At 39.3% G+C, this 15,076-nt stretch overlaps 1 protein-coding gene across 44 annotated transcripts in view; it reads right to left on the reverse strand.

The window, feature by feature from the left end:
- Positions 1-15,076, reverse strand: part of ERC1 (ELKS/RAB6-interacting/CAST family member 1) — a 573,654-nt gene that overhangs the window by 438,231 nt on the left and 120,347 nt on the right. For all 44 annotated transcript variants that reach the window (XR_008617636.1, XR_008617631.1, XR_008617632.1 and 41 more), the window contains one exon: positions 13,999-14,166. Coding sequence is in view for 22 of the 44 variants with exons in the window: in XM_055085407.1 (XP_054941382.1) it covers positions 13,999-14,166 (168 nt within the window). In the remaining 22 variants the exon portion in view is untranslated. The remainder of the gene's footprint in view (positions 1-13,998; positions 14,167-15,076) is intronic.

The following is a 15,076-nucleotide window of genomic DNA, read 5'->3' on the forward strand; positions in this document are numbered from 1 at the left end:
CGGGAAGATCCCACGTGCCGCGGAGCGGCTGGGCCCGTGAGCCGTGGCCGCTGGGCCTGCGCGTCCGGAGCCTGTGCTCCGCGACGGCAGAGGCCGCAGCAGTGAGAGGCCCGCGTAACACACACACACACACACACACACACACACAAATAACAATAACAATAAAGAAAGAAAGAAAAGGGAAAATTCTAATGCCTAAGTATATTAAGTTTCCAACTTAAAATCCAATTAGGGCCTGACCTGCTCTTCTTTCAAGTTAGCTTCATTAACAGCTGGCTTGTGATTTAAAAATAATATTTAGAAAACATGACAATTGATCCTTATTAAAAATAAAAGCACAATTTTTAAAATACTAATTTTCTCAGAATAAATTAGTAAATATTGTTTTCAATGACAAAATATATTCTTTCCATTTTATGATATGGAAAAAGTGAAGAAACTAACATGTCCTTAAGTCAAGACTCTACAGCAAACAAATAGAGTATATAAAGAACCTATTCTTTCTGACTTCCTACCAAAAACAAAATAACAGGAGACTTAAAGAACCAATCTAGGACCACAAAAAGGGAAAACTTCCTAATTCAATTATCAGTTAGCTTTCTGCTACTGATAAATCTAAACTCTAAATACCAAAACCTAGGAGACTGGAGATGCAGGCAAGGTGAAATAAAGAGTAGTTACAGAGGCATAGAAGGGAAAGATGATAACGTCTGTGTCAGCAAATTAAACTCCAAGCTACATTACCATTTATAATCAATCAAGCAAGAAGCTGTACAATTTTAACACAGATTTTGAATGCAGCTCAGATTCAAATGCTCAATTACATTTTCCAGGTCAGTGATTTATTATAAAGATAAGAAATTTACTGTAACACAAAACTACTTTAAACCATAGGGGAGAGCCCTGGAAAGGAGAGGCCAGTGCTAATCCCATTGTACTGCATGCTTGGCCATCTGCTATTGTCTCATTTCATTCTCTGAGCACAGGGCTATCCCTGTGCATACAAATACATATACTACCTAGAAAGCTGGAAGGCTATGGGCAGGCAGTGGTGGCCCAGACAGAGCCAAAATCGGTCCAGAGTATGTGATTCACAATCCAGCCATTACCAAAGCTGCTACTATTTTCAGAAAACAAGGATTTTTAATGCATATTTAAGTGTCTAAATCAAGAAGCAAAATAGGGACCTCGCTGGTGGCGTAGTGGTTAAGAATCCACCTGCCAATGCAGAGGACACGGGTTCAAGCCCTGGGAAGATCCCACATGCCACGGAGCAAATAAGCCCGTGCACCACAACTACTGAGCCTGCGTGCCACAACTACTGAAGCCCACGAGCCTAGAGCCCATGCTCCGCAATGAGAGAAGCCACCACAATGAGAAGCCCGCGCACCGCAACAAAGAGTAGCCCCTGCTTGCTGCAACTAGAGAAAGCCTGCACGTAGCAACGAAGACCCAACGCAGCCAAAAATAAATAAATTTAAAAAAAAAAGAAGAAGCAAAGTAGGTTAAGTGTCCTATAGAATTAAGACATGTCTCCAGGGACTTCCCTCGTGGTCCAGTGGTAAAGAATCCTCCTTACAATGCAGGGGATGCCGGTTCGATCCCTGGTCAGGGAACTAAGATCCCACATGCCGCAGGGGCAACTAAGCCCATGAGCCACAACTGCTGAGCCCGCGTGCCACAAACTATAGAGCCCACGAGCTCTGGAACCTGCGCGCCACAACTACAGAGCCCATGCGCCCTGGAGCCTGCACACCACAGCTAGAGAAGAGAAAACCTGCCGCCACAACTACAGAGAAGCCCACGCGCTGCAATGAAAGACCCTGCGTGCCTCAATGAAGATCCCACATGCTGCACCTAAGACCTGATGCAGCCGAAAGTCAATTTAATTAATTAATTAAAAAATAAAAAGACATGTCTCCAGGAAAATCTCAAGTCCACCTGTAAGATTATACTTCAATATACCACCGCAGGTGAATTTCTAAAGTTTCTGATGGAAAATCTTCAGGGCCAGGGGAAAGAAAAATTGAATTCTACTTATTAGTTTCCTAAATAAACTAACAGGACCATAAAGATGAGTACACTCTCTGAAAACCTTCTCATTATGTAAGAAATGGGAATAATTTTCCCAGAGACCAGGTAATATGAGAGATCATAATAAGAAAGAAAAGGCATTGAGAGACAGAGCTCTACCAGAAATGTTTAGGAATCTGTATTACAAATGTATGAAGTACAGAGGTGAAGTTCCAGGGCGTGACCCTCTGGAAAGGACACTATTCCCCTTTTTCGTTCACACTGCTCTCTCCGCTTGGGACGTCTCACCCCTTCCGCATCTGCCTAGCAAACTTTCACACACCTTTAAGACTCGACTGCTAAGCCTTCTCTTAGACTCCTTTCACACAGGTCGAACCTGGAATGCCTTGCTCTGTGCCCACTGTACACCATTTGTACGGTAACTTCTTTACCTGCTACAACCCTGAGACTCTGAGAGCAGAAACCATCCTGTCTGTGTACTTAGCACAGTGCCAGGTGCACAGCAGAAGGCAATGTTGACTGCATGAATGAGACAGCTGAGGACGCCTGGGAAGACTGGGAGGCCCACAAGAACATAAAGTGACTGTGCAACTATAAATGTACTCAGTAAGGGGGGAAAGGAGAGAAGCCAAGAAGATTCCAGTGTATACAAACAGACACACTGCTTAGAAAGCTAGGCCAACGTGTACATCATCATGTGGCTCACATCACTCTAAGAAGGAATTATACAGAATGATAATGAGTCCAATGGACTCAGATTCTCAAGACAGATTTCTTCTGGATGAAGAACAGAGGAGAAAATGGATTTACAAAGGAACTGTACTGTATAGCACAGGGAACTCTGCTCGATATTCTGTAACAACCAAAATGGGAAAAGAACTTGAAAAAGAATAGTTACATGTATATGTATAACTGAATCACTTTGCTGTACACCTGAAGCTAACACAACATTGTAAATCAACTATACTCCAATATAAAATAAAATTTTTTTAAAAAATAAAAAATAAATTAGACCTGCAAACAAACTGGGATTACCAAAAAAAAAAATCCTACAGACAACAAAAGGAGGTCTTAGAATTGTTTGGATAAACATATCAATCTGATAGAGTTTTCTTACAATATACCACAAAAGTCTTTTCTGGGCCTATGCAACATTTTATCACCTACATGGACATATAAAGAATATATTCATGGGCATCCTTGGCGGCACGGTGGTTTAGAATCCGCCTACTAATGCAGGGGACACAGGTTTCAGCCCTGGTCTGGGAAGATCCCACATGCCGCGGAGCAACTAAGCCTGTGCGCCACAACTACTGAGCCCGCGTGCCACAACTACTGAGCCCGCATGCTGCAACTACTGAAGCCCACACACCACAACTACTGAAGCCCGTGCGCCTAGAGCCCGTGCTCCACAACAAGAGAAGCCACCGCAATGAGAAGCCTGTGCAAAGCAACAAAGAGTAGCCCCCGCTCGCCACAACTAGAGAAAGCCCACGCGCAGCAACAAAGACCCAACACAGCCAAAAATAAATAAATAAATTTACTTTTTAAAAAAACAGAATATATTCATAAGGGTTGGAGGCATAAAACTGAAGGAGATAAATAGACTAAATAAATCAAGTTTCAAAAGATTCTCAAAGATTAGAGTCATTGGCTGAATTTAGCAAAGTAAAATGTAATAAGAATAAACAATATTAACACCTATTAATATATGCATAGTATATAACACTTCATGGGTTCCAAGGTGCTTTTATACACATTACATCATTTAACAAGCCCCCCCAAAGTAACTATTATACCCTGTCTACAGATGAGGAAACTGAGGGTTAGTGAGTTTTCCCAATACCACATTTCAGGGAGGGCCAAGAACAGAACATTTATCACCTTCTAATCATCTCTCTTGCAACTAGATCCAAAATTCCAAAGAGTACAAGTATGGAGGAAAAATGAGTGTAGAAAAACAACTGCCATCAGAAAAATTAATCAGGGCAAGTAAGAATAATGGGAGGAACAGCAATATTTCACCGAGGAAAATAAGGTTTGGGGGCTGTCAAATATAGGCTCCCAATATCTAAAAAATCATCCTGCTGAAGGAGGATTACACTTGTTCAATACGGCCCAAGTTAATCTTAACCAGCAAATACGATAAGCAGCCAAATTCTGGTTCAAGGAAAGAGGGTCAAAACTGTCCAAGCCATTCACTCATCTTAATTGGACATATCTAACCATAAGCTGAATAAATCCATTTGCCAGAATTTGTAGGAAATTTTAATCAAATGAACAGCTGGGCTTTATCAAGTGAGACTCTACATCTGCATCAGACATTGTTTCAAAATATACAAATAAACTTCTAGAGAAAGGTGGTTCTAATTTCACAATTATAAAATTAGGAATAAATTTAAAGTAAAACATAGGAAAAATTCTTTCTCAATGAAGATACATATGTAGGTACAGAGAAGGTTTTTTCTAGGCATTTTTATTATTCATATTCAAACAAAAGGAAACATATAAAGTATATAATAAGCACCTATGTACCAGCAATGCAAATTAAACAGAAGTAAATCTGCCTCCAGCTATTTTAAATATATTTCAAATATAAATATATATCTATATGTTATGAAGTACGTTAAATTACACACAAACACATTACCCATCACAAGGATGAGAATTACTTAAACTACTTAAGATACTCATATATTCTTCCTTATCCCTTCCCTACCTCCAGAAGAAATAACTTTGCAGAATTTTTATCCTAAATATTCCCTTGCCCTAAAACGAAAAGAATAATATATTCCACTGTGTGACTATACCACAACTTACTAACTCAATCATTCTGTCAATAAACATTTGCAAAGTGTTTCCTCAGTTCTGTTTTGGTTTTTTCCTTAATCCAAACAAGGTTACGATGAGCATTCTTACATACATCCTGGAGTTCATCTAAAGTATACGTATCTGGCAGGGTACCCTTATGTTTAGTAAGTGCTTTCCAAAATAGCTGTACCTATTTAAAAACCCAACAGCACTGTGTGAGAAATTCAGTTGCCATATTTACCAACACCTGATACTGTCAGACTTCTTAATTTTTGCCAACACAGCTTACAATGGTAAGTATAAAATGGTTTCTTAATCTGGTCTTATTTTACATTCCACTGATTACAGTGAGGGTACATAACTTTTCATATTTATTTGCCATAAATTTTATTAACACATACACAGGTTGTACAAAAACATGCATCCTGACCTAAGATATGGGTGCATGCATAAACACCAAAGCAAGCGTTTATTTCTGGGAAAGAATGGAGGGGAATACTCTCAAGAAAAGATATGCCAAAGAACTTTGACTCTGTTTGAAATTTTACTTCCCAAGTTGAGTAATTACCATTACTTATCATGTTATTCTCTATGCTTTTTGAATCTCACAAATAATTAAATTATAAAATGTAAAAGGGTAATATAAGTGCATGGTCAACAAGCAAGCACCCAGCAGACTTCCCTGGCTGTCCAGTGGTTAAGACTATGCTTTCCAATGCAGAAGGTACAGGTTCAATCCCTGGTCAGGGAGCTAAAATCCCACATGCCTCGCGGCCAAAAAACCAAAACATCAAACAGAAGCAATACTGTAACAAATTCAATAAAGACTTTAAAAATGGTCCACATGAAAAAAAAACAAAAAAATCTTAAATAAAAAGGTACACTTTAAAAAAGAACAAACAAGCAAGCACCCAGGACCACTCTTGAAAAAGTGTTCAAAGGAGTTCTTGGGGAACCAAGAATTAAATGAAATGTAAACCTTGGGAACAGGTAAGCCAGGGTGCTATAAACAGCGGTAAACATTAAATTCGCTTAAACACAGAAATAAAGGCTAAACAATATGAATCACGATTACAGAAAAGACTTTTTCCCCTTCAAAAAGTAACACAACGTAAATATGAAAAGTATTGTGGACTCAGCAAAAGACAACAAAGCTTACCTTAACAAAAATCAGGAAGGGGGATTATAAACAAACTAAGTATTTTTCATAAAAAGCAGTCAAAGAAACAGAGGCAGATAAATGGAACAGACCAGAAACAGGCCCAGATTTAAATGACAATTTAGTTTTGGCATTTCAAATCAGGAGGAAAAAGGTAGATTATTTAAGAAATATTATAATGATGACTGGCCACATATAACAAGAAAAAGCTGAATCATCATGTAAATTTTATAAAACAGTTTTTAGGTACAAAGAAAAAAGAAACTTTAAATGTACCAGAAGAAAGCATGCGTGCATTACTAAATAACCTCGGTAGGCAGAAGGAATTTCTGAGCATGACCGAAAATTGAGAGGACACAGAGGAAAGGACAACTAAATTTGACACATAAATTCTAAAACAAATACCATAAAGGAGGTAAAAAAGAAAATGAAAAACAAGAAAATATATTCGTAAAACATGAGGAAAGAGGCCAATTCACTTACCAGGGAACCCCTATAAATCAGTAAGGGGAAAAAAATAAACCATCTAATGGAAAAATGTAGAAATTACATGAATATGTAGCTTCAAAACGAAGAAAACCCTATGAAAAAATGCTCAACATGCACTCAAATTTAAATAAATATTAAGCAAGAAAGTAGATATTTTTGGAACTTCCCTGGTGGCGCAGTGGTTAAGAATCCGCCTGCCAATGCAGGGGACACGGGTTCAAGCCCTGTTCCGGGAAGATCCCACATGCCACGGAGCAACTAAGCCTGTGCGCCACAACGACTGAGCCTGCGCTCTAGAGCCCGCGAGCCACAACGACTGAGCCTGTGTGCCTAGAGCCCGTGCTCCACAACAAGAGAAGCCACCGCAATGAGAAGCCCGCGCACCGCAACGAAGAGTAGCCCCTGCTCGCTGCAACTAGAGAAAACCCACACACAGCAACAAAGACCCAACGCAGCCATAAATAAATAAATAAACAAATGGGGGTGGGGAGAGAGAGGAAGGAAGGAAGAAAGGGAGGGAGGGAGGGAGGGAGGGAAGGAGGGAGGGAGGAAGGAAGGAAGGAAGGAAGAAAAGATATTTTTAAATTATCCACCAGGTCAGTGGAAATTTTTAAAGGTTTGGCAACAAATGTCTGATGAAGCTGTGCAGAAACTCATCTTAATATATAAAAGCACAAGCTTTTTAGAGAACTGGGCATCCATCAATTTTTTTAGATGCATACAGTATCAATTCATGAATGAGGTATGTTTATGTCATTAATTGTTATGCTACTATAACAAATATATAAACAAGAAAAAAACCTTATAAATATCTGCTTATACAGCTATAGGACATCAGTTAATTATGGTGCAAGTAAGACACCGAAAACCATGCAGACATTAAAAATAATGAGATAAAGCTACGTATAAAAAGACACAAAAATATGTTTATTTTTAAACGAATAAAAAAGTATGATCCCACTTGTCTTTTTAAAAAAAAGGTGTGTAACATACGTATGCCTATATATGCATAGATATTTTATAGAAGAGTATACAAATAATTATTAACAAGTTACATCTCTAAGGAGCTGCACTGAGAGGGTCAAAGGATGAGAAAAGATAAGTTCATTTCATATGTTTTTGTACTTCTTGAATTTTTTTTTTACCTTGAACATATATTACTTTCACAATTTAAAACTAGCTAATTTTTTAATCCACATTGTCATTTCTTAGTGTCTTTTTTTTAATTGAGGTATAACTGACATGTAACATTGTGTAGTTTCAGGTGTACAACATAATGATTCAGTATTTGTATATACTGCAAAATATCACCACAATTAAGTCTGGTTAACATCTGTTACCATATATAGTTATGAAATTTCTTTTCCTGTGATGAGAACTTCTAAGATCTACTCTCTTAGCAACTTTCAAACATGCAGTACAGTACTGTTAACTATATTTAGTCACCATGCCATACGTAACATCACCAGGACTTATTTATTTTATAACTGCACGTTTGCACCCTTTGACTCCCTTCTTAGAGCATAAAATCTAGATTTTAAAACAGTTGAGTACATTTACTCAATATTTCAAATATTTCAAAACGAATATATTTCAAATATACTAGTGATTCTACATTATGCATAAAAATTAGACAAAAAAAGTTTCAGAGGCTAAACTTTCACAATAATTGTACAAACTCTCTCCCCCAAAGTATACTTCAGAATTATTTTTTCTATTAAAAAAATAATTGTGGGCACACTAGAAGTTAGTAGCAAAGTTACAGCAACAATCTACAGTGGGAATAACCCAGGGATTTACAGCAAGCCAAAACATTAATACACGCTGACCAAGAAAAAAAGAAGAATACTCAAGTGTATAACACGTTTTGCAAAGCTAATGTGTTTCAAAGTTCCCAATTAAAAAGCAATATAGGGACTTCCCTGGCGGTCCACTGGTTAAGAATCCACCTTCCAGTGCAGGGGACACGGGTTTGATCCCTGGTCGGGGGAATAAGATCCCACGTGCCACGGGGCAACTACGCCCGCGCGCCTCAACTAGAGAGCCCGTGTGCTGCAAACTACAGAGCCCATGCGCTCTGGAGCCCATGCGCCACAACTAGAGAGAGAAAACCCACATGCCACAACTAGAGAGAAGCCCGCACGCTGCAGTGAAAAGCTTGTGCGCCGTGATGAAAGGTCCCATATGCTGTAACTAAGACCTGACGCAGTCAAAAACAAACGAACAAACAAAAAGCAATATAGGGGAACTTTCTATAAGCTAAACATAGTCTAACCATATATCCAGCCATCATGCTCCTAGGTATTTACCCAAATGAGTTAAAAACGTGTGCCCACACAAAAACCTGTATGTGAATGTTTATAGCAGCTTTATTCATAATTGATAAAAATTGGAAGCAACCAAGATGTCCTTCTGCAGGTAATTACATAAACAAACTGTAGTACACCAGACAACAGAATATTATTCAGCGATAAAAAGAAGTGAGTTATCAAGCCATGAAATGAAATGGAGGAATTTTAAATGCATATAGTAAGTAAAAGAAACAAGTCCTGGAAAGGGTGCATACTGTATGATTCCAAATACATGACATTCTGGAAAAGGCAAAACTATAAACAGTAAAAACATCCGTGGTAGCGAGCTGGGAGAAAGATGAATAGGTAGAACACAGAGATCTTTAGGGCAGTGAAGATACTCGGTATGACTCTGTAATGGTGGATCCATGTCATTATACATTCGGCAAAACCCACAGAACTGTACAAGACAAAGAGTGAAACCTACCGTAAGCTACAGACTTTAGTTAATAATAATGTACCAATATCGGTTCATCAATTTTAACAAATGTACCACACCAATGCAAGATGTTAATAACAGGAAACTGTGGGCAGGGAGTAAATGGGGAAATGCCCTAAAAATAAAGCCTGTTAATTTAACAACAACAACAAGAAAGCAATCATCTCAAAGGCATAGGGGAGGGAAGAGCCCAGCGGAAGGTGCTCGGCTGGGGGTTGCAGTTAAGGTGGGACAAAACCAGGTGACAAGCAAGGAGGAAGGGGGAAGGGCCACACCACAGCACACAGAGCACTCGTGTGGCCAGGGAGGGGCTGCTGACCCCATGCTCCTCTTGGGGAACTCACAGCGAGCCATTTATTTGTGTTCTCTGCACTCACGCATTCTTCAAGTCTTGGTAACTGGAACATTTCTCTCTCCCGGCTCAGAAATGATCAGTGGAAAAGGAACCAAAACAAGTACCTCATTATGTGTCAAGATTAACCTGGGAAAACTGTGGGCTGTTGACTGAACTGCTTCTCTTAATCGGCTGGTGCTCTAGCTTTAAAAGTTCCCAGGAGACAACCTGAAATCCAGAATCTTCTCAGAATAGAAAAGAGTGGGGGAAATTCCGAATACATCATCAAACAGTAAGAGCCTCAAGGCTTTGGAAAGAGCCCAAAGGCCAAAAGCAGGACCTGTAGAGCTCTGTCCACACTGGTAGGTAACCTGATGATTGTCTAACAAATTCAGCACGTGTCTACCAGAGTTTGAGAAGAGTGAGACACCTTGGGATTCGTCTGAGTTAGAACAATCTTTGATTACAGCTGAGTCACCTCCGTGTTCTTAATACAAGTAAGACCCGGGGTCTTTTCACTGTGTCTATTCGTGTGATGAATGTCGCCCTCCAGTGTGAAATGGAAGGATGCCCTTGTTCTGTGGGGAAGACAACTGTAGAAGAAGGAGCTGAGTACGGAGAGAGCCACTTAGAAGGCCCCCTCCAGACCCGTCAGCAGAAGGCCTCTTCCGGGGGGCCTCTAACAGATCCTGAATGCTGCAGAAACCCCAGAGGCTTGGGATCTGGGACCTTCCAGGAACCAAAGATCTCTCTTGCTGAGGCCCTTTCCATCATCACATGGACCAAAGTCCTCACCAAAGCCTTTGTGCTTCTCACCGTCTTCCTTACCAGGAAGCTCCACACGCCAGCCAACTATCTCGTTGGCTCCCTTGCCAAGACCAATCTCTTGGCTTTCATCTTGGTCACAGCCATCTGCATCACATATACCATCACCCACACCTGGAACTTTGGCCAAATCCTATGTGACATCTGGCTGTCCTCTGGAATCACGTGCTGTGTGCATCTCTGCATCACTGCTGTGGACGGGTACTGGCCATCACCAACATCCTGTAGTACAATAAACGCCAGATATGCGGCCTCCACAGTCACCATCGTCTGGGCCATTTCATCTCCATCCTGTCGCTCTTCTCCCAGATCTCCTACACCATCTGCTCCACAGATGGTGCCTTCTACATCCTGTCCGTGTGGCTCATCACCTTCACACGGCCTCCTGAGGCCACCATATCACCACAGCCCAGCTCATCAGAGTTCACTCTGCTCCCTCAACCCAGTCTCACACTCAGCCGGCTCCCCTCTGTCCACCACCTGAAAATCAAGCTTGCTCACAGAATCCCGGAGCAAGAGGATGTTTGCACCTCAAGAAAGGACAGCCATAATAAAAATAATTATAGCTCTCTTGAGAACCTTTAACTGCCTCTGAACTTACTGTGTATTTTTTTTTATTTTATGTGGATCCAAAAATTAAAGTTATTTCTATTTTATCAGCAAACAATGGTCCAGGAAACACATCACGAACGTTGAGTCTAATGATGTTAGTACAGTAACTTCTACAACAAAATAAACAGGCAGAACATAAAGGCTCTAAGCACTGAAAATGACAGGTATAGAGGCATTATTTTAAAAGAAGCAGTAATAATCTAAACCAGTTTTGAAAGTAACTGTGCTACCTATTTGATAACTGTTTTAAGACAAATCAAAGTCTATAACATGACAAATTAGTGAGGCAGCTAGTGTACTAAAAAGAGCACAATTACCGGCCCTCTAGAGCCTACTCCACTGGCCCTCCACAGTGAAAGGCAAAGAGACTAGACAAAGCATAATACATGTTATATTTGTATGATGTCCTGTAGTGTCAAAAAGCTTGAACACATACTACTGTCTAATCCTCCCAACAGGGAAGTTGTTGTCATGGGAAAAGCTGCATTTTGGAATAAGACCAACCTTGTGACAAAACCTGAAGCTACCACTTTTTTAGCTGAACAAATTTGTACAAATTTGAACCTCCCTTATTATGTAATATGTCTGGGACTTTGTTGGTTTGGGGCTTGTTTTTGTTTGGGGGGCAGGAGAGGGGAGCATGGGAGAATGGATACCAAGGTATAAAAGTGCTTTACTAGTGAGTACTGAAATAACTTAATGGATTGGGACTAACAATTTTCTATTTCCTTTAAAAAATGGGAGAAGATAGTTCAGAGTGTATGTTGTGAAAATTTTGTTTTAGCTGTATCTCTAAGCATGTATACCATACGTTGATACAGATTAATGTAAAATATATTTCTTATTAGGTGTCATGGCCTAAAAATTTAGCCACTGATTATAACAGAGCAATCAAGATCTAAAATCCAAAAAAAAAAAAAAAAAAAATCTAAAATCTACTACCAAAAAGTTGCAAGGATTAAACAAGATTACAGATATAAAGTGGCTAACATAAGTGCTGCCACTCTATTTTTACAAACTATGATTATTCCAGGATGATGAGGTGTTATTTCTAACTTCAAACCCCTGTTCACAGTTATTAAAAACTTTTTTTAATGTTTATCTAGTTAAAAATAAGATGTGCATTACTTTCAAACAACCTTTGGGTTCTAACCAATGTACTTGTGACTTGGCAAAATCCACCAACATTACAAATGCATATCCTTTCACCCAGCAATTCTACCTTAAGTAATTTACCTAGAAATATACTTCACTTATGAATAAACTAAATATGCACATTTTTAAAATGCAGCATCATTTTACATAACAGCAGAAACTTTAAGCAGACTGTCCATCAGTGGAAACCTTGTGATAAACCGTAGCACATCCACACGGTGCTGTTGGTAACAATGAAGAAGCCCCGGAAGAAGTTTCAAAATATATTAATGGGAAAAAAAGGAAAGCAAAGGGAAATAAAGGAATGGTAACATTTGTGTTTAGAGAAACATTTTTGCTTTATATGGATTATGCATAAAATGTTTATGGAAGAACACAGAAAGAGGTAAACAGAAAAAAAGAATACATATTTGCCTGTGTATATGTAAACTGTGCCTGGAAGCGTATACAAGAAATGGGTAAGGGGAAGTGAGCAGTTGGGGGTAAGGTGAGAAGAACACAGGTATAAAAATGTAAAACAAAGTAACATCCACTAACAAGATACTACAGTCACCTATCTAGAGTGATCAAATTTTTATGTTTACTCATTGAAAGCAAATGAAAACCAAATTAATAGAGAACAAATATTGAACATGGTCCTCTGTACACAAAAGAAAAGCTGAATTTGAGGTTTAGCGAAGAGTTTTATTACTGGGCTATTGTTAGAGGTTAAAAATAAACTGTGATGGGCTTCCCTGGTGGCACAGTGGTTAAGAATCCGCCTGCCAATGCAGGGGACATGGGTTCGAGCCCTGGTCCAGGAAGATCCCACATGCCACGGAACAACTAAGCCCGTGTGCCACAGCTACTGAGCCTGCGCTCTAGAGCCCGCAAGGCACACTACTGAGCCCACAAGCCATAACTACTGAGCCCGCAAGCCACAACTACTGAGCCCGCATGCCACAACTACTGAACCCGCGCACCTAGAGCCTGTGCTCCGCAACAGAAGCCACCGCAATGAGAAGCCTGCGCGCCGCAACGAAGAGTAGCCCCTGCATGCCGCAACTAGAGAGAGCCCGCACGCAGCAACCAAGACCCAACGCAGCCAAAAAGAAAAAATAAAAAAATAAATTTTTTTAAAAATAAAAAATAAAAAAATAAAAATAAACTGGGACAATGTCAAATATTTCTGATCTATCCCCTCAGTGGAGAAGAACAATAGATACCAGTGTCTACTATAACTATTATCTCAAAGGTACCCTTTAATTTAGCTAAAAGGGGGAGGGGAAGACAATTATTAGTACTTTCCTTATTTATTACAGTGTTAGCCTCTTTCCAGTTATGATTAAGGTAAAATAGGAAAGAAAGTCTTCCTTTCCTTGACGTATGTAGATTAGATGTCATTATAGTAGCATGTGTTTCTATTCAAAATTGCAGTCTTGCAAGAATCCCGGCCCACGTACTACACTAATTCATGGCCCTACAGTTGCCATACGAGACAGAAGATTAGGAGAGGTACAAGAATGCCAACGCAAATACTCCGGCAATTTACAAGGCACTTTTCAGAGACAGTAGCATGGAAAATACTACTGAAGATACCAAACAGTGTTTACTTCGAAAGTTTAAAAACTGAATATACAGAACAGTTTTCACGATCTACCTCCTGCAGCAATGGTTTCAATTACGACCTGCAAAAATATAAACAGAGGAATGAGAGAGAAACTCTGACAGCACTTAGGTACAACTCAGTGGTATGAATGAGGACGTGGGTCTGATGCGGGGCCCTGGGCTCAGAACACCTGCACCTCACCTTCTTCTGAAGGACATTAACTTTCCGCTCCTTCACATCCAGCATGTCCTTGAGGTCATGGATCTCTCCAGCTTGTGTCCCCTTCTCCTCAGCCATGTCCTGGATTTGTTTTGTCTTCTTATTCAGCATGGTTTCCTTCTCTTCCAAACGCAACCGCAGAGCATCCACCTAAGAATATAACATTTTTACAAATGATTAATTGAAAAGAAAGGAACGTAATTCCTTCCAAATAGATGTGTACAGTTGCCTAAATGATATTTTTATAGTAAACTTTCATTAGAATCAAGTAACATACCACTCTAAATACAACTGTGACTATTTAGAAAGGAAACCCTAAAATTTTGTGAGCACTTCCATAATAAAATAAAATTTACATCCGTTAAATTACGGTGTAATCAAAATAAACAGATCTGAATAAAGGGGACAAAATTGGAGAATTTTATATAAAGGGGTTGAACTTTGCTACTTCTATAAAAGTGGTATAATCTATTATGTTTCTCAAATTTTAGAATCATTTGGAGGATTTAAACAGAATGCCAGGCCAAGCCACCAGTTTCTAATTGGGCAGGGTTGGGGCTCAAGAATCAGTATTTCTAACAAGTTCCCAAGTGATGCTACACTGCTTTAGAAAATCTAAAATTAGAAGGAAAACCGTAAGCCTCACCAAACATGACACTGCTGTATCAGAGAATACAATCTAACTGCAGCTTACAATCCCATAATGCACTTAGAGATCTGTAAGGCAAAGCAAGGTCTACTTTCAGATCTCAAGACTAGTCAGCTAAAGCTTGGTATCCAGGTACCTTTATCACCAAAGTTTAATACCATCCATTAGATATAACTTTAAAATAATTAGAAATCTAATATAAGTACTTATTTTTTCTTCCAGTTTTGAGATATAACTGACATATGGCACTGTGTAAGTTTAAAATGTACAACATAATTATTTGACTTCCATGCGTCATGAAGTGATTATCACAGTAAGTTTTGTGAACATCCATTGTCTCATACAGATACAAAATTAAAGAAATAGAAAACAACCTTTTCCTTGTGACGAGAACTCTTAGGATTTTCTCCC

Source organism: Physeter macrocephalus, chromosome 6, assembly GCF_002837175.3.
Source record: "Physeter macrocephalus isolate SW-GA chromosome 6, ASM283717v5, whole genome shotgun sequence".
Classification (NCBI taxonomy): domain Eukaryota; kingdom Metazoa; phylum Chordata; class Mammalia; order Artiodactyla; family Physeteridae; genus Physeter; species Physeter macrocephalus.